Below are 21367 nucleotides of genomic sequence, written 5' to 3' on the forward strand. Positions count from 1 at the left end.
AAACAAAACTCACATCAGCTACTCACAGAGTATTCAAGATCACAGTCAAAATTTTAGAGAAGTCTTAGGAAGAGAATAATATAAATCCAATGTAATTTTTTTATAGCAGTTATACTATAAGATGGCTTAAGATCCTGACTGAGACCTATTTTCATTTTTTAAATAAACAACCAAAACCACTATAATTAACGAGCTGTAGATGATATATCAGCATTTGTAGAACAAAAAGTTTCTAAAAATATATACATAAACCATTTATACAAGAGTAAGCAAATTTATTAAATTCTTTTAAAATCTTTTTTATTAATTCTTAATATATTTAAAGTTACAAAACATTTAGGCATTTTAATTATACTTCTTTTTATCCCTATTTTATTTTAATTTCCTTAAGTCAGTCTATGAAGGAACACTGCCAGCATAGGTAAATTTTTTAAAAGTCTGCCTTTATAATCTCATCCTTAATTGTTTCTCTGTTTCTCTTTTAGCCTGAGACAAGAACTTGAATTACGTCTCGGGGAAAGAGGCTGGGCAAGATAAAGGAAAAATCTTAATGTCAGGCCAGATTGTCTGTGATTCAGAACTTCTGTGTTAAGTCAAGGAAATGGTTGAACATTACACAGAATAAGAAAATCTCACTGGTGCTGATAAACCTATTAGAAGGGCAGCAATGGAGGTGCAGACATAGACAACAGACCTGTGGAAACGGGGGTGGGGGCAAAGGAGAGGGTAAAGTGGAAACATACACACTCCATATGATAACAGATAGCCAATGGGAATTTGACTCAGGGAACTCAAACCGGGGCTCTTAAGAATCTAGAGCGGTGAGACAGGGTGGCAGGTGGGAGAGGTTCAAGAGGGAGGGGACATATGTATACCTATGGCTGATTCATGTTGATGTATGGCAGAAACGAATACAATGCTGTGGAGCAATTATCCTTCAATTAAAAATAAATAAATTAAAAAATAAAGAAAATCTCAGGTTGAGTTGAAAGGACTGGGAGACTGGCTTGTCCAGGAACAAGCAGCTGCAAGCAGGCCAGGAGGAAGCAGGTAAAGAGCACAGACAGTAAAGAAAGGAGCTCAAGACTATACACAGCTTGGCTTGAACACTGAAGAAATAACATGTATGCTCTGCTGTTTTCTAGTGGATCAGATGCTTTTAAGAAAAAGAATAAAGTATGAATTCATATAGGGTGGTAGTAACTTAATAGAAGTTTTATTTTACACTATCAACTGAAAGTTTATATAAATTATGAAATTTAAAAGAGTCCACTGAGTGATTGTTAGGGAATGGGTAGGAAAGCATGGGAGTGGAGGATACTCAGCTTTTGTGGTTGTTTGAATTTTTAGCAGTAAAATGATTAACATTTCTTAAATCTGTATTTTTAAAAAATCCTCTTTTTAAAAAACTTTTTGGAAATTGTTGGGCCACAAGGTGTGGTCCTTAAAGCAGCACATTAGCATGAGGCGGTATCAGTGTCTTCCCCAATCACTCTTGATATAAATGTCGAATTTCAGGCCTCATTCAATATCTCTGAAGTCAAAACCTGTGTTTTAACAAGATCTCCAGGTAATCTATATGCACATTTAAATTTAACTCAACATAAATCACAACCCCCTCTCAACCTTTCATGTAGTTGATCAGCAATGGGTAGCTTAGAACACCCTGAGACAGTTAACATTTTCAAAAATAAATTCTTGATCTCCACCTGCCCAGCCTCCCAAAGTAAATCCTCCCTCAGTTTTCCTTCCCTTGGCTAATTTTATCCTTCATAGTTGCTTACGCCATACAACTGAATTAGCCTTATCTCCTGTCTCCAACCCCATGTGTAATCCATTTGCAAATGCTTTTGGCTCTACCTCTAAAATATTTCCAAAATCTGACCACTTTGTACCACCTCCACAGCCACAACCATGGGCCAAACCACCATAATGTCCTGCCAAGATTACTGCAACAGTCACAGAAACTTGCCCTTCCCTGGCTACAGTCTAATCTTCATATGTTGACCTGAATTATGTGCCTAAATAGAAACTGAATCACACTACTTCTTTGCTCAAACCCTCTGAAGGTTCTCATGTGATGAAAAAAATCAACTTTAATAATCAAAAGAACTCCGTATCACACATATATTTGAGTCAAATAACAGAAATAATCCTTAACATAACTTCTTTAGAGATAAATATCAAACTCCCATTTGCTTTTTGAACTTGACTCTGTTTTTGAATACAGATTTCACCTCTTTTGTATATCTTTATTCCCTGCTGGTGAGCTCTTCATTTCTTTTAATAGGTTGATACTTGGAAAACAATAAAAGTAAGTATTTTAAAACTGTGCATGTGTGAACTATTTCCCCCCACAACTACATCTCACTCAACATAATGGCCAAAGCCACCACAGTGGCCTAGGAGGCTCCCAGCCTAGCATGTCCCCAGGCACACACTGCTACAGCTGCCACTGGCTTCTCCCGTGCGCTCCGTTTTCAGGGCCCCGCGCTTTCTTAGGGAGTGGCCTCTGACCAGGGCCATGCTGTCCAGCTCCAGTTTCCTCCTTCCTATCTTCTTCCTTGTTAGACTGCCTCAGTAAGTGCTTCTTATAGTTAATATACCTGAATATTTATTTATTTTTAACTGTCTCTCTGGGCTTCCCTGGTGGTGCAATAGTCACACATGACTTAGCAACCAAACAACTAACTGTCTCTCTCCTTCATTAAATTTAGTAGCAGGGATTTTTCTTTGTCTTCCACACTGATTTATACTCAATACCCAGAATAGTGCCTGATGTGCAGCAGGCTCCTAATAAAACATTTATTAGATAATGAAAAGTGAAAATGAAAATTGAGTCCCTCAGTCACGTCCGACTCTTTGTGACCCGGTGGACTGTAGCCTATCAGGCTCCCCTCTTCATGGGATTTTCCAGGCAAGAGTACTGGAGTGGGTTGCTAATGGCTTGTGAACAAACAGTCCCCGGGTCTCCTGCACTGCAGGCAGATTCTATACTGTCTGTGTCACCAGGGAAGTCCCATTCATTATTAGACACATAATTTGAAAGATCTTAATAACACTGAGCTGCAGTTAGTGTCATTATTATATCAACTAATTTAATCATTCTAGGTCTATTCTTAGCTTCAGAAGGAATGACACAAATAGGCCAAGTTATTGAAGACTGACACCATGGCCACTAGTTTTCTCATCTTCAAATTTAAGACCTTCCTTTATTTCAGTATTACTGTTTCCTTCAAAGGTAACATGTCTTTTTATCTACGTATATATATTTTACTGGCTGAATTTAAGATTTTCTCAAACTTCACAAAAGACAAAGGCATCTCATCTCTCCTGCAATCTGTGTTAGGCCTTGAAATCTGTTGGGAGAGAAAGACATTGTTGCATTCTCTCTCTTCTTGCTCAGTACCCTGTCTCAGTCCATCAGGAAGGGGTCTCTCTATCTTGTCTCTTTGATTTTCAGTCATTTGAACATGCTTCTAAGTGTAGTTTTCTTTGCATTTATTTTTGCTTGGATTGAGGATAGCCTTCTTGGGCCTGCTAGTTAATGATTCTTGACAAATTTGGAGGAGTCATGAGGTCTATCTCTTTAATTATTTCTTTTATTCCATTCAATCTTTCTTCTACTTTCTTTTACTTCTTGTACTCTCTTTACACATATGTTAGACCATCTGACTACTCCACATGGTTTTCCTTTTGTTCTCTTTTATGTTCTTGTCTTCTTTTCTATGTTGTCCCTCCTCTCTCTCTCTCTCCTTCAGTTTGGATAATTTGTCTGAAACTATCTCCAAGTCTACTAATCCTTTATTTTACTTTGTCCATCTGGTATTATGGCTATCTAAGGAGTCTTTAATTTCAGATACTGTATTATTCAGTTTTGGATTTACTTTAAATAGAGCTCATTTCTATGAAATCTTCCACCTTTTCAACATGTTTCTTTATAGTATTAATAACAATTATTTCAAACTTCTGTCTACTTACTCCAAATCTCAGTCATTTGTGGGTCTTTTTCTACTAGTCAAATTTTCTCCTAATAATGGGTCAAATCTTCCTGCTTTTTTAGTATCTTTTTTCTTTTTTAATACATATCAGATACCATGTATAAAGACTATGGAAACAGAAGTCAACGTTATTTTTGCTGAGAGAAGGCACATCTTTTCCCATAAGGTAGCGTGGATAAGGAGTGGATCATTTCTGTCCAGTTTTTGGGGTTGGTTTGCAACTCCAACTAAACTCAATTCATCTTCCATTTGAAATGTCTCAAAGGTGACATGTCCTGTATTTCTTATGGGCCTCCTACAGTGTTGCACTGTTCAACAGAAATATAATGCAAACCACAATCGGAGACACCAATCTAAATTAAAAAATGCTGGCAGTCACACTGAAAAAAGGATTTTAAAAAACAGTGGGAAAATAGTTTTTAATTATTGAGCTCTAAGAGTTCTTTATATATTCTGAACACAAGTCTCGTGATTTTTAAATATTTTCTCCCATTCTGTGAATTATCACATTCTTGACAGAGTCCTCTGCACCACAGAAATTTATAATTTTGGTAGAGCTCATTTTATCTTTTTTTCTTTTTTCCCTTATGCTTTTGATGTCATTTTAAAGAAACCATTATCTAATCAAAGGTCACAAAGACTTACTCTTATCCTTCCCCCTGTAAGTTTCAGAATTTTAGCGCTTAATTTTACATTTCTGGTCCTTTTGGCTTAATTTTTATACACAGTGTCAGGTAAGGATATAACTTCATGTCAATATTCAGATATCTAAGTACCATTTGTTGAAAAAAGTATTCTTTACCACTGAGTTGTCTTGGCTCCTTTATCAAAAACCAACTGACGGTAAATGTGGTGGATGGTTTATTTCTGGACTCTCAATTCTGTTCATTGGTCTAGATATCCTACTTTCATACCAGTACTCCACTAGCTTGATTACTGTTGTTTTGTCATAAGTTTTGAAATTTAGCAGTGAGAACAAAGAACAAAGCACTTTGTTCTTTTCGAAGACTGTTTTGGCTATTTGGAGTCCCTTGAAATTCCATGTGAATAATTTCCTTATAGGTTGTAGAAACTTTGCCAATTTCTACAAAGAAGCTAGCTGGAATTCTGATGTGGATCATACTGAATCTGCAGATCAGTTTAAGAAGGATTGACATCTAACAGTATTAAGTGTTTTGATCAATGTACTTGGGCTATAATTCTGTGTATTTAGATTTTCTTTAGTTTCTTTCAACAATGTCCTATAGTTTTCAGAGTATAAGTTTTCTGATTCTTCTGGTAAATTTATTTGTAAGGATTTAATTCTTTTTGATGATATTTATGAATGGAATTGTTTTCTTACTTTCACTTTTGGATAGTTCTTTGCTTATTGCTATTGTGAACTGATATTTACACAGTCGTTCCTTGGTACTTGTGCAGGACTGATTTTAAGACCCGCTGGGAATACCAAAATCCAGAGACATCCAAGTCCATTAGTCAGCCCTTCACATCCATGGTTCTGTATCTCAGATTCAACCAACCATGAGCTGTGTGATAATGTATTTACTATTAGAAAAAAAATCCACATATTTTGAACCTATTGCTCAAGGGTTAACTATACACTGATTTTTTTTTTTTTTTAATCTTGCAACTTTCTTAAACTAGTTTATTTGCCCAAAAGTTTTCCAGAGGCTGCCTTAGGATTTTCCATATATAAGATCATGTCATCGGCAAAAAGATATAGTTTTTTTTCTTTCTTACCATCTGGATGCTTTTTATTTCATTTTCCTACCTAACTTCCCTGGCTTCAACCTCTAATTCAATGCTACACAGAAGTGATGTCTTGCTCCTGATATTAAGGGGAGAGCACCCAGTTTTTGATTATGAGCTATAATAGCTGTGGGGTTTTTTACAGAAGCCATTTATCACATTAAGGAAGTTAGAAAAAACAAGACAGAAAGAAGAAACACAAAAGGCAGATTAAAAGAAAGAGGAAGTAAAAACACATGGGAAGGGAGCAGGAGAATGAAATCGCTAAATCACATCATCAAGGGAGGGACTGAATGATAGAAGTATGAATTTAAAATAACTGAAGAGGATTCTAAGATAGATTCTGAAATGCTCTGCCACTGAAGCATATGCTTTTGGAAAAATACATAAAATTCTATGTGCCTTGGCTTTTGTCAATTAGAAAAAGAAAGTAAGGGCATTTACTCTAGAAACATATAACAGCCATTATGTACTTTCTGTGTACATATTTTTACATATTTTCTGTGAGGCAGGATGTGAGGCACTGAAGATCTAAAGAGATAATATACATTTTCAGACTTAATTCACTTTTTGGCATTGTAATTCTGTATCCTATAAAATAAGTCAGACTATTAACACAGTGAAACAGGGAAGGAAGTGAGATATAGTGAAAGAAGGCAGAAAGTAAAGAAAGAAAAAATGTGAAAAGGGAAGAAAGGTAAAGAATGAAGAAAATACAGAAAGGGAATGAAAAGTTAGGTCTCAAAAAAAAAAAAAAATCAAGAAGTGAGTAAGGAGAGAGACTGAAGGGAAAAGAACATTCAAGAAGGACAAAGGGGAGGAAGCAACGAATCATGAAGAGGGGAGTCACATCTTCATAAATGACGGCTGGAGAGCCAGAAAGGAGAAAGGGTAGAGGAGGAGAGGAAGTTAATACCTTTAGTGACTCACTTTATTGATGGTGACAGGGTCTTTTAATAAGAAACATATTTCTTTCACCAAAAGTAAAGCAAAAAACTCTTTGAGGACCACTTACTTCTGAAGTGGAAAAGAAAAGATAAATATACCTGATAGAATTTCCAAATGTTAGAAAATTAAATTGCTTTCACCCACAAAGGATTCTACTGTAATCCTTTCTCTAGATACTGAGGAAGTCAAAGCATGAGTGGTGATATTGGCTCTGTCATTACTTGACTAGGGACAATGATTCTTTTGGCTCCTCAGTGTCCTAGTCTATAAATAAGGAAACCATATTAGATGATTCCTACTTAAAGCCTACTATAAGCTACCAGAAAAAAAAGTAACATAAGAAAGTAACCAAGATATAGAATTCAAAGGCAAACAGCAACAACAACAAATCAACTCTAATAACAGAAAAAATTGAGAAAACAAAATCCGTAGGTCCACTTAAAGATAAAATAGCTGTCATCCTCTAGGTGGTAAATGCATTATAAAAATCACAATCTTTCCTAGCAGTAACATTTATTGGAGAACAGTAGAAATGTATTTCTTGTAAGAGTAAAAGAATATAACATCTGAAAAACAGACCAGCAGGAAAAATAAGACACTTGTTCATCTGTATTTCTGTGACTTTTCTCACTTGGTATTATTTGCAACTGTACTTTTGTGTCTGGCAGCTGTGCCAACTTCAGTACGAATGATATATTATTTTTATCATGTTGATTACATGTGTTCACCAGTTTAGTTGTCCGTATATGCTTGGTGTGGTTTGCAAATACTCAGTGACAAAATCCAGAGCATGGCATTTTCACAGAAAGTGTTTACTGTGAAATTTCTCCTTAGAAGTTTGCTTTTCTTTACAGCTTTGATCCATATGACATGCACAGTCCTAAATTTCAAATAATGGCTTATAGTTAAATTAAGAAAATGCTTCAGTGTGACACAATATGACTACACTAAGATGTGGTAGTTCTAGAAAGGACCTCATTTTCTCATGTGATTAGAGATTTGGTCAAATTTAAAGTCTGCTAAAATTTTCCAAACTGCGCTTCTTCAGTTTTACAGTGACTTGGTACTTACATTCTGTTATTCATCAACACTTCACAGAAATACTTGATTTGTCTGAATGAATTTAAAAACCCACAACTGAAGAAAATCAGAAAAACCTGGTTTTAAATATCAAAAGATCCTGAATGAAAAGTATTTCTGCAGGCCACACTACACAAGTTTTATTGATCAGTGTTATTTCTTTGCAGTATGAAAATGTTGCAAAATTGGACATAAAAAAATAAACTTACTGGTAAATATCTTTCCTGAGGACGGATCTGCCAAGGGGATTGTCAGCCTGGGGAGCCATAGCAACAGAGCCAATCTTCAGAACCATGGTATCTTCCTTTGCTGTCCGATTAACTGTAACGAAAAAAATAGATTCATGAGGAAACAGCAGATCTGTGTGCAACCTCATGTATAGGGAGAAATTTTTGAAGAATGGGATAGACACACATTAAGATAAGACCATAAATGAGGACAAGAAAAAATTTGCTTAAAATAGAAATATTTAATGCTCTGTCCATTGTTTCTTTTATATCCCAATAAGTAGTTCTCTGCACAGACAATTAAAAATGGCAATAAAAAAATTCACCCAACACAAAAACATGCAATATTAATTATATATAAGTAATACTGAGTAGTATATTTATCTAATTTCATGATGTGATACTACTACATTTTTCTCCCAAGTGATTTTCAACCCTGAGTTTTCAACACTGTACTGTTGTTTACAAATACATTAAAGGATATCAGAAAGTCAGTAACAAATTCTCCAAGTTGTTTGAATTTACATAATTGTACTAATACAACACACATATACATACAAACACACAAGAGCACTTTAAGGTGTAACATGTCAGCTGAATGGCTGCAACAGTAAAGAAAGAAAAAACCAAGTAACTGATTAATATATAAGGATATTTCAACTTGCTATTCTAGGTATTTTTTTATGTTAATAATTTCTACCGTGGAACTGCTTGAGAAATAGTAATTTCACACCTGTGTAAAAGTCCTATTTCGTAATGGAACCTAAAACTAAGGTAAGTATTCTCAGAAAACAAGAAAAGGTAAAAGGGTGTATTAATTCTGATTCTTTAAACTGAATTAAAAAAAATTTATCACATGTTCTCATGTTACAAAGCTAAACAATTCCATAAGCCATTGGCTAATTCAATGTCTTTTTAAAAAATAATTTGGAATAAAGAACTTTTTTGGATGCCCTCATTAATTTACATTAAATTTATTCCCTCTTTCACCACAGATGAGTCTACTGCAGTAGCCGTTCAAAACTGCTTAAAAATTGTTAACAATTGTTAACTTTTCCGGGTTTTGAAGAAAACATATAGTAAAATTCATAATGTCTTTCAAAGAACTATCATCTGCCACAAATGGAACAGAAAAGGACTGGCTGCAAGACCTCAGGAATATCCTGAACAGAACATGCCTACAAAGGCATACAATCCATATTTCCCAAACTGTGGTGCCCAAAGAATGCAAAAGCTAAGAGATTATTTCCAGCTGCTTTGACAAAACACTTGGTATGGTCTGACTTAGATTAGTCTAAAAAAGAAAGTCAGAATTAGGAAAATCAGAAAAAATAAGAAGAAAGATATTCGGTGAGGAAAAGAAGGAACCAGAATAAGATGTACATAAGGGAGAGGCAAAATGGCAGGGGAAGGGGTAAGACAGCAAAGGGGGAAGAAAGAGATGAGCTATCATAATAAACATCAGCATGTGGATGCTGCAACACAGATGATATTTTTGAATGTCCACAGCAAAAAAGATCAAATTAAACACAACTTCTCATGAAGTTACACTATTTTCAAATGACTAGAGGTCTGGCTTGATTATAGGTCCTTATACTACGAAAACTGTTTACATTTCACAGATCCTGCATTTTATGTCAGGCTTATCAAATAGTTTCATGTGGGTAAAACCTCTGATTAAGCAGAAGGCATCAATTAAATCAATAAATAGTAAGCCTGGAGAATAGACCATACCACAAAAGTGCGATTAGTGTACTTGCTAACTGTTCTTCCAGGCTACAGATACTACCCACCATAGGAAAGTCTAAAATGTAACAGAAACACTGCAGTAAATGAGGTACACATGGAAGAAAAATGACGTCCTTAGTGTTACATACAAAGCCAGATCCAAGAACAGAATTCTGTTTCTGTTAGAGCCAAAAGTATTCTCACTAGATTAAACTGACTACAAAGTTATATAATAAAAACCATTTAATGTATATCATTCACGAACTAACTTAAAATAATCAATTTTATTATAGAAAGTATTCAGCTTATCAAAATGTATCCGGAGAAACAAGAAAAACTAGTAAAAATAGGTATTTATATAAGAAAGCGCCTTGAGTCATGTCTTTAGTAATTTGATAGCTAGGGGGAAAAAAAAACAAAACAAGCTTTCCTTTTTTGGTTTATTTCACCTGCATTTAATAGTTGGACCAAATGAGGAAATATTCCCTCTAGAAGCATTTTCAACATGAAAATGAATGCCTTCCTTCTTTGCTGTAACTGTATTTTTAAAAATTGAGCCTCATGAGGAACTACTCACTCTAGAAGACTCATACCAGATCCAAAAAACAGCCCTCTGTTATGAAATAAATAGCTTAAGCTGGAAGTCAAACACCTGTAGATTCAGAATCTTGATAATAATCGCACATAAAGCAAGCAATATTCAAGTCGAAAACCAGACTTTAATATAACTTCTTTAAATATTAGAAAGTTAAATATATTTTTATTATTAATTGAATTTTACAGATGAACTATTAGAAACTTGTACATTTCATGTAAAATGAAACATATGTCTGAAAGACTTTATCTTTTCTGGAGGCAAGAGAGTATGTATTGAAAATGAAAAGGCTAAGAACAAATCTGAAATTATGAGCTTGATTAAGTAACCAAAAGCTTAAAAGAGCAGAATCTTCATGAAATTGTCAGACAATATCAGACTGCTGTTCATAACTAAGTTTTTAAAAAATTCAATATGAAATAAAAACATTTTAGAGACTTCAATTTTCCTTTAAGATTCTCAGTATAAACTCTATATAATAAAACATTTAAAGCCTCAAAGGTATTTGAACTTGTCATTGCAATGATAAACTTCTATAAAGCTACAACTATAATGACAACCTCACATAAAGCTATCAACAAAAGGTACTATTAGTTATTGATATATTTTCAGCTGAAGATACAATGAAGGTTCAATACTATGTAACCCAGTGATTATGTACATTAATGGGAAATACAGTCACATCCAGTTTGCCAATCATCTCCGACAGACAGACACAAACTTCTTGGAAATAGTTTTATAGTTTCTGCTAAGAAGTATGAAATAGCAACATTTCAGTATGCTATCACACTCAATAAGACATAATTTACATTCAGTTTAATTAATCTGAATAAAAATATTATGCTCATCTGAATTACAGCAGTAATGAAGAAAGATAAAGTGTCCCCAAAATTTAACATAATATGTCAAGACAATGGAATTTTTGACAAACATTTATATTCATACATATTTTGTGGATAGGCACATGTTTTGGCAATTCATAGTATCTCAGATACAGACATGAGAACAGGTATAAGCAAAGATATACATGCTGATATAAATACAGGTGTACACAGACACACACACACACACACACACACACAGAGTCAAATAGCAAAAAAAAAAGACGTGTGCAATACATTGCAGGTCAAACAACAGGCTTCACACACAGACTTCTTAATAAATGATGAAGAATGGATGAGCAACTCTTTAGGGAAAAAAGCATACTTTTCATTAATGAGACTGACAAAAGACCAAAAAGCATGACAGATCTCTATTACAAAGACAGCAAGGAAACAGTATAAACTGGTCAGGCAATTTACAGGAGGGCATTTTGACATCCCTTAATATTTTTAAGGTAGATACCCTTTGATCTAGCAAACCTTTTGCTAGAAATTTATTCTATATATACTCACCCAAGTCATGAAAAACACCAGCAAAAGGTGTTTATTACACAGAGTGCTCATATAAGCAAAGGATCAAAATTAACCAAAAGTCCACAGAGAAATGTGGCAGACAGTATTTTCCAAAGATGGCTGTAACAACAAGGCCCCTTCCCTAACTTCCACCTCATATGCTCTTATTCAAGGTTAATTGCTTAGCAGGTACCTCAGGATCAGAATTCTGAAATTATACCTTAAAAATTCCACCACAAGCAGCACCAAAAAAGAACAAAGGAGCTTGAAAAATAAACTAGGAAGAATCTAGAAACCTTCTGTAATTACAAACAATTGAAGATTTTCCTACTTACAGCAAGGAAATGGGAAATTTAAAGCAGTATCAACAAAACTGTGTGATACACAGTATTCATCACAAAATTTAAATGTTCATAAAACAATAAGCCAACAAACAAAACAAATATACGCACAAAAGAGATAAAGCTTTTCCTTTCCCTCCCTTTTCTCAAATAGCCAGATGAGTATCCCTTTGGACATCTATACAAATCAATGAAGCACAGAACCTGTTTCGATACACCACCATTGAGTATGACAGAAAAATGAGGCAAGGGTCAACCAATGAAGCTCCTGACCTCTGTCTACTGTGAAGGTGCTCAGCACACCCACCACCTTTACTAAGAGGCAACACCCTCCACGCTTCCTGTTGACTCAACACTATCACTCAGAAACTGCCACAAATCCTGCCCTCATCAAAAGAGCTTCAAAGCAGACTGGTGGTTAATCAAGACCATGGAATTCTCAATAAAGAACTGCCATATAAGCCAGCAATTTAACCCCGAGGTACATACTCAAAAGAATCAAAAATGAGCTTGAACAGACAAGTATATAGCAGCATTACTCACAATATCAGTGGAAACAATCCAAGTGTCTGATGGAAGAATGGATTAAAAAAGAGGGGTATATCCATACAATAGATACTATTCTGCCATACAAATAAATGAAATCATGATGCATGGTATACAACGTGAATGAACCCTGAGAACATTATGCTAAGCGAAATACGCCAGACAAAAAAGGACAAATATTCTGATTCAACTCATGTGGAATACCTACAACAGGCAAATTCAGAGAGACAGAAAGTAAGCAAGGGGGAGTTATTCTTCAGTCTGTAAGGTACAGAGTTACTGCTTGGGGTGATGAAACATTTTGGAGATAGAAAGTGGGAATGGCTACACAAGATTGCCAATATAATTTATTCCATTAATGCAGTATGTGGAGTGTTGGCTAATTTTTTAAAGCAATTTTTAGTTATCTTAGGTATATAGAACAGAATATTGGAGGTCAACAAAACAAGTGACAGAAAGTATAAGCTTTATTAGCAAAAGACCTAAAGAAAAACATCTCCTATTTCTTACTCTAGTAATCAATCAGCAGAGTCAGAAACACACACAGTATTTAAAAGTTATTTAAAATAAGACTGGAAAAAATAAATTCTGAAGAGAATACCTTCAATACTTGGCTGCATTTCTTCTGTTTTCGGAACAAAAATTCTGATTACGCTTGTGTTGATATAAATCAAAGGTAAATTGCGTGAAGTCAGTGTATGGGTCCTCATGGGCTGACCAGGAGATTTTCTTTTCTCTTTTTGGGTTCTTGATAGTTTTGCTTGAAATATACTTGCAATGGCATTAAGTAAAGGAAAACAAAGGACAATATCAAAGGCTTGTGCTGAAAGAAGTATTTCATGAAGAAAATGAGGGGAACCATCTGTTAAACCTTCAGATAACTTATGAAAACTTCTTCGCTCATTTCTTGATGTTAACTTGTGGCGAACATTTTTTGTTACAGCTTTTGTGTATGTCAAAGACAGAAATCCATGCTGCTGATGAGAGCCATCTAGAAGCTTTGCAGTTGTCTGTTCCAGAAAGAGGAAATCACAATACATATTTTATTCAAAAAGAAAAAAAAATTTGAAAGCAGAAAACAATCTAGGTCAGTACTATAATCTTTTGTTATGTCCATATTTTTTCCCCATGATTGATCAATGTTTAATATAAATAAAAAAATAAAAACACACTTCTTAACGAGCACATTACTGATCAATTCTATAGACAGGGCAAAAGCCTCTAAGACTCAGAATGACTAAACTCAGTTTAGGAGTCCTGAGTTGTAGTTCTAGGTCCTGAGAGAGGTAATCAACCTCTTTGTATCTCTTTCTATAATTTCTACATTTTCTACAACATTCAGAATTTGGGACAGTTCATATATAGATTTATCTTTCCATTCTTGATAATTTTTCATTAAGAGTAGCAACATGCTGTCATAATTTGGGTCAGACAGAGTTTGCTTATGAAAGAAAAATTTAAATAACCATGTTATGTATTTTCATTTGTGATCAACAATGTGAAAAGTTGATTGACTTCACATTTATAAAAACAAAGTTTTTCTTCTGTAATCTCACTAATATATATGAAGAGCCCATAAGACAAGCATCACTGATATCACACTGATAACTGAATTAACCATTTAATGCATATAAAGAGAAAATGGTATCACAAGACAAAAATAGCTCTCTTTTAGAACTTGTCTATTTTCCAGAACTATCATATTGTTTATAAAATCTACCTAACAACTCTCTTTCAACTCATATTCCCTGGGTTTATACCATATTAAGACACATAAACATCTGATTGAGACTGAAAACTATATCATAACAACTTCAGTACTTGTGACAAAACTTGTCCAATAAACTTATATTCAAATCGAACACTAAAATTATAGTATAAGAGCATACTTTTAAGGGTAAAGTAAAACATGTAATTTGAATTTCTCAATATATAAAAAGGATAGTTTTGAGAAAAGTTTTCCTGAACCAATTAGTGTACATAAAATTCTATTTAGCAAATTAATCAAAATATAATTACTCAAAATACAACCCCTCTTCCCAAGGCTTGATAAAGATTTTTAGTTACTGGAGTTTAAAGAATGATGTTAAGAGAGGAAGTGAACTGAGGAAGAATGAAAAAGAAGGAAATACATTCACATAAACAAGAAAAAAGTGAGAAGGAGCAAAGCAACAATATGTCAGAGCCTACGTTATTCTATCATCAGTAAACCTCTTCTATTTTCTGCCTCTCATTTTGCTGCCTATCACACGAGAAGAAAATAGTATGAAACTCAGTGCTCTGTTAATTTTGTTTTAAATTTGGATTTTATAGTGAAGAAAGACAAGATAAAATTTACCTTTGCAAAAGTATCTCAAAATCAATTTTTTGACCATTAAAAAGAGCTTGTAAAGTAAGCATTAAATAGATATGCAATATAATAACTTCATATAATTGTCCTGCCCTCAGAACATTTTTTACTTTGTCCAACTTTCTCACTGCATTTTATCTTATTTCCCTCTCTTTTGGATTTCTACACTCAAAACAAAAGGAAATACAGTAAAACAAGAAAAAGAGATTGCAATCTCATCACTATGATGCTGAACTGCAGGCAAGCGTAGATGGACAATGGTGCTGCGGCTGGCCGCAACAGGAGAGGCCACAGCAACACTGTCTCTAGGTCTCAACTGGGATGAGGGTGTGGAGGGGTAGAACCAACCCCGAATCTACATAAATCACCCCAAAGCTTAACGAATGGCAACATTTGAATCCTGGAAACGGTATAAAAAGTGTTTGACAGTATAAATGTTTTGATTTGGTAAAGATACCTTTAAACATGTTGACTGTAGGTATTCTTAAAAGGTAAATACCCATGAGGGCAAGTGTGCTGAAGTGCTGCATTCCTAACTGCGCTAGTAAGATGAGGGAAAAAACTTAAAAGAATGGATAAATACTAGCTAGATTGAGATAAGTATTACTTTTCACACAGTAATAATAATATTTTATACTACTTAAAATGAAAGTCAGACCAATGATAATTATTGAAATGTTAAGAAAATTCAAAATTTAGAAAAATTGATAAAATTCTAAAACACATTAACAATAATTTTGGTTTGCTTTCATGAATACATGTTAAAATTGTTAAGAAAGCTTCTCATAGATGCTAATGAACATTAAAGAGAAGAAAATAAATCTAAACAGAATGTCCATTAATACAAAGGCCACATTTAGGGGCAATTTTTATCCAGACTAGACTAGAAAAAATTCAAAAATCAAATCAGAAACTAGTATTTGCTATGCAATTATAGTGTTAAACACTACATCTAAGAACACAATTATTTAAAATATTTGGCTAATTTTTACACTTTATTTTTAAACATATATGTCTTAATACCTTTTAAGTTACAAAAAAGGGGAAATGAATACTAGTTTTCAGATGCTGAGAAAATATTTAATAACATTTGCACTTATTTAACAGTTTCTTAAGAGGATTTCTATTACCATTGTGAAAATCTACTCTTAATATTTAAAATTTACATGTATTTTTATTGACTTAAAAATACCATTTAAAAGAACTAGCTTAATAATATATTCAGATATTTTGTACTACCAGGGGGAAAAAAGTTCTAAACTTCTAAAACCCACTGGTGTACAGACTAGTCTTCCTCTTTCATCTAGTAATTGACAGATGTACAACCTTGTCCAGATTTAAGAGGCACCAAATAAATAAGGCACTTGGAGTTAGTTCTGAGAAGGAAACGGCATAATAACAGGGGAAAAAGCAGTGCAAGGAAGAATCATAAAAGGAATGACGAAAGCAGTATGGTCAACTCTTGATCAGTCAGTATATGTACAATTTAACAAGCATACATAACATCCCACTTTGATTTTCCAATGATGATGATAAAATTAGTTTATATTCAGTAAACCAGAACGACAAAAAGCATATTCAAGTAACCCAGAAACAAACTGGATTATAGTGAAAACAGTTTATGATTTAAGAATACATAATAGTTCATTTACAGAGCAAAAGACACAGAGGAAGATAAAAATCAAGAGTTGACTCTATGGATAGTTCCATTCCTTCTCTGGGTTCCTGTTAATGGGAGTTCTGTAGCATAATTTAAAAATGATTTCTTACAGAAGGAAAGAAGCCAGAGCAATTACTGAAAGGGTCCTGCTTGCTGATGGGTCGAACCAACAAGGTGCGTCTGTTCAGCTTGTCAGTACAGGAAAGGAAGACACCTCCACATTGCCCCAGAGACCAACACTCTTCCCCAAGGCTTGAGGTGATGGACAGGAGCAAAGAAGGTGAAAAGACAAAAAGCAATAAAAGCCATAAGCAAAAAAAAAAATCTGGACAGTTTTAATTTTGCTCAAGTTTGCAAAGGTTTAGGTTTGAGCCACTGCTAGGTATGGCCTCTGTCTGCACCATCTTCTGCAAAAGCATTGTTAATGGAAGTAAACAAAAAATTGTTGCTTTTAGTGTAAATGACTACTTTTAATTTATAATAAAGGACAATCCAACATGAACTCACTTATGGAAAAACTTAGGAAAAACTTCTAGAAAATCAACATACTAATACATTAATGACAAAGTATATTAATAAAAGCAATCCTACCTTGACCTTATTAAAAATTTACTTAATTGCTATAACAGGAAAATGGTTACAAAACATAAGCAACTTAAAGGAATAGTTTTACTTTGTAATGTAATTTTGTAAGAATAGGTCAAAAAGAATTTGCTGAGCTCTAATTCTTATAACCATTAGTCCTACTGCATGAAAGAACAAAGATAAACAGTTTATAATATGTTTTTAAAAAGTCATAATTACTAAATGAGTCTCACCACAGGTTTTTCTTTGCACTGTAGAAATACTCCTTCAAAATGTCCTGACTGCCAACCTTCCCCTGGCCTGGAAAACATAAGTTCACCTTATCTGTTCTCTTCAATTTTTCTGAGTTAAGAAATTGAGCATATATAACTATTTCAAGTCATTATGATATAAACAGTACTACACTGAACTAAAACGTGAAACTGACAAAGCAATCAATAGAACAATTCACATTAGCACCACACCCTGGTAGTTCTGCAGAGAGCACCTGTCTTAATGGTAAATTATATATTTACCAACATTATTTTTCTATCTCATTCATGTGACTCTGGGCTCCCCTTGTGGCTTAGACTCCAGTATTCTTGCCTGGAGAATCCCATGGACAGAGGAGCCTGGCAGACTACAGATCATGGTGTCGCAGAGTTGGACATGACTGAGCAACTAAGCATGAGCACATGTGACTCTAAGGTCCATAAGGGTATGTTTTATGTCTATTTTTGCTGAACACTATATCCCTAGTGCTTAGTATAGTGCTTGGGATATAATACACACTTAATAAACATTTTGATTAAAATGAATAAACTAAGTATTTAAAACTTACATAAAATTAACAGCAAAATCATTGATAATCTATAACATAAATTGTAATATTCACATAATCAAGAAATTATTTCAGCAATAAAATAAAATTCACATGTATTTGCTAGGATCATTTTGATATGGAGATATACCATTCAAAAGGAACTGAACCACCCCATTATCAAAAATCTATCACTGATTCACTGTTACTCCAACAGAAACAATTATCATATACCTGGGAAAATAATACTATTATAACAGGTCTTAATATATACCCAGCAAAATATTTTGACCATCACAATTTTGACACAATTTTTGGCTTTGACAGAGTTGATAGTTATTTACATAAATGATATACATAATAAAGAATGTAAAATCAAATGTTTTAAATGTAGAATTAGAAATCTCTTTAAAAAGACTTTGGTTTTTAGAGTATATAATGTATCGATAAAGGTACAGAAACATGTGTACTTTTGCAGACACCTAATTGTTGATGAATAAGAATCCAGGGGAAAAAAGGACTTTAAGGCTGCTTCTTTGCCAAAATACTATGAAAATGAATATATGATGTTGTTTAGAAAACATTTTTAAAAAACTACATGTGAGTTTTACAGTGTATGAATCATATTTCAATTATTAAAAAAAAAATTCCAGGGTAGTATTGTAAACCAAAAAAACCCCAAAGGCATCTGTGTTTTTATTTGGGAAAAATTGATGATAAACTGTTATATATATACCTTTATGGAAATATCTAAAACTTTATTTTTTTACTACCATCATTCAATATTATTAAAAAATCATACTTAATCTCCTTTTGGTAGAAATTTATTAGGAAGGAAAAATATGGTTATAGGAACATCTATTAGTACCACAGGTATATTAATCTTCTGTGAGTTAAGAAGTCCTCAGAGTTGTAAGGAACGTGAGAAGCTGCTCCACTTCTATAATGGTATAGGGAGTGGGTGAGGAGTGCACAGCAAAAACCAAAGCTATTAGCTGTGTCCCAGGCATCTTAGCAAATACACAACACACACAACAAACTGTGAAGTGATTAGTGAAAGCAGCTTATTTCATTTAATATGACAAGGTGGATATTTAGGAACACATTTGCCCTCTTATAAAATAAAACTTTATTATATTCCATATATGAATGATACTAAGTAAAATTAATATATCTGTTAAGAACCATCTTTGGGAACATCTACAATATTTTTTAAAATAACTAGTCAAATAAAAATTTAAAAATTCTTTCATAGACTTTGGTCAAAGAAAATAGTTTTTCCCATATTCATTATTCATTACTTACTTGCTTCTATAGTGATCAATATTGAAACTTTCTATTTTACATTTCACTTTGGTGTACACATCCTGGACATCTATTGAAGCACTGAGATCTTCTAGTTCACTGACCATACAAAGTTCTGCAAGAGGAAGCAAATACTAAATTAGTATAGGGCTCACAATCAACATAAAAACTTTCAATTTTACATTTAATGTTGCCATATATATCCTTGATATGTACAGAGGGACTGACAGTTTCTGTTCATTAACCACAGAAAATTTTATAATAACTAGCAAAATTAATATTAATATATGCATCAAAATTAAGATAGGATACTTATTTCAAAATAAGGGAAATACCAGTTAATGTATGAAGTATTACATCTAGTATCAGTCAAAAATCTCTGCAATATTTTCAGTGATATGACCACTGAAGAAAGTACAAATACGGTTAAAATAATATGTTTTATATTGGTGACTTTTACCACAATTAAAAAAAAATTACCTCATGGCTTTTGGAGTGAATTTTAATACAAACAAGACATAATTGAGGTAAGATAGGCACCACGTTAGTACTGCTAATAGAAATCACTTGAATTAGATCTAATGATGTTTGATTTAAATGACAATGATTAAATAAAACAAGGTCTCCAATTTCCTCTAGAAACGGTGTTTAATATTTTATCTGTAGAGTAGAAAAGTAACCCTATACCTATGCCTTTATTGTCAGGATCTGGAGCAAAGAGCTTTACAGTAATCTTGGGGAGCACCCACTGCATCCACAGACTAACACGACCACTGGATCCACCGATGTTACTTGTCGTCTGTTCCAAGGTAACAGAATCTGAGAATGGTGAATCATCAACAGCTTGTACAGAATCTCCCTGGGATAAGAAATAACAACAACAAGAGTTTTTAACTTGACTAAATGTAAGAAAAAATTTACCGTTTAAGTAAATATAAATAAATATATATATAAATAAACAATAATGTTTATATTTATATTGATATAAACATAAATATTCATATATTAAATGTTAAAGTGTATAAATAATATTTATATAAATATAAATAAAAATTTACCATCTGTATTTATTCCTTATAATTTATATGATAATGCAAATCATCTAAGTGCTTGTATATAATGCCAATAATACAAACATAGACTAATCATATCATTTTCATAGTTTCAGTGCACATGCATGCTATTCCAGATTCCTCTAAACAAGTTAGGATCATACTAATGAATATTTTCTTATAGAATAGCTATAGCCAAGGGCCAAATCTGGCTCTATTTTTGGAAATAAAGATTAACTACCTCACAGTCACATCACTCATTTATCTACTGCCTATGACTACTGTTTAGCAGAGACATGTAGTTGCTTTAGAGATGCTATGATCCACAAAGCCTACAATATTTACTATCTTGCCATTAAAATGTCTGTCTACCCCTACTATGGCGCATTTATGCATGAATCTATGACAATCATAGAAAAATATAGCATAATTAGCATGATTTAAAAAACAGCAAAGCATGCATCATGCCTCACATAGTTTAATAGTAAGAGGAGTTTTAAAAGTTAGCAGATTCAATGCCAGATTTTTTTAATGACTGATGTGGTTAGAAGGCTCTTAATTAGAGGTAGAGAACATAAGCTTATTCAATTCAACAAACACATAATGAATTCCAGTTATGTATAAGGTCCTAAATTTGGTACTAACAAACTTTCTGAAAAAGGTCTGTTGGGTGGTATTTTTTTTTTTAATCTTTTCAACAGATGAAAATAAATCCTTGTTTGAAGATAAACAGGTTCAGTCTCAAAGGTAGGAAGAGACAGTGCCTGAGACAGTGATTACTCATGGATTACCTAATTAAGGATTTAGGTTTTTTAAATCCCAACCTTGCTGTCCATTGAAAACATTCAAAACAACTTGATAAGCTAAACCCATTCTCTGTGAACTGATCAAATACACCATAGCATGCTTGCTTAAAGATGTATATATGTTTAAAAACTCATCATATGCACTTAAGCTTAGTTTGGCAGGCAACATGATGCACTAGGATAAGGACTTCGGACACTAGT

At 33.5% G+C, this 21367-nt stretch overlaps 1 protein-coding gene across 27 annotated transcripts in view; it reads right to left on the minus strand.

Moving 5' to 3' along the window:
• Positions 1-21367, minus strand: part of VPS13B (vacuolar protein sorting 13 homolog B) — a 784482-nt gene that overhangs the window by 338525 nt on the left and 424590 nt on the right. For 11 of the 27 annotated variants that reach the window (XM_060393910.1, XM_060393907.1, XM_060393903.1 and 8 more), the window contains exons 26-30: positions 19996-20167; positions 19309-19423; positions 17438-17504; positions 13211-13619; positions 7988-8099 (exon numbers count right to left, since the gene is read on the minus strand). In XM_060393910.1, coding sequence (XP_060249893.1) covers positions 7988-8099; positions 13211-13619; positions 17438-17504; positions 19309-19423; positions 19996-20167 — 875 coding nt within the window. Of the gene's footprint in view, positions 1-7987; positions 8100-13210; positions 13620-14217; positions 16872-17437; positions 17505-19308; positions 19424-19995; positions 20168-21367 lie in introns of those variants that run through there. The other 16 variants (XM_042254441.2, XM_060393900.1, XM_042254442.2 and 13 more) reach the window with 4 other exon arrangements.

This window comes from Ovis aries, chromosome 9 (assembly GCF_016772045.2).
Source record: "Ovis aries strain OAR_USU_Benz2616 breed Rambouillet chromosome 9, ARS-UI_Ramb_v3.0, whole genome shotgun sequence".
Lineage (NCBI taxonomy): Eukaryota > Metazoa > Chordata > Mammalia > Artiodactyla > Bovidae > Ovis > Ovis aries.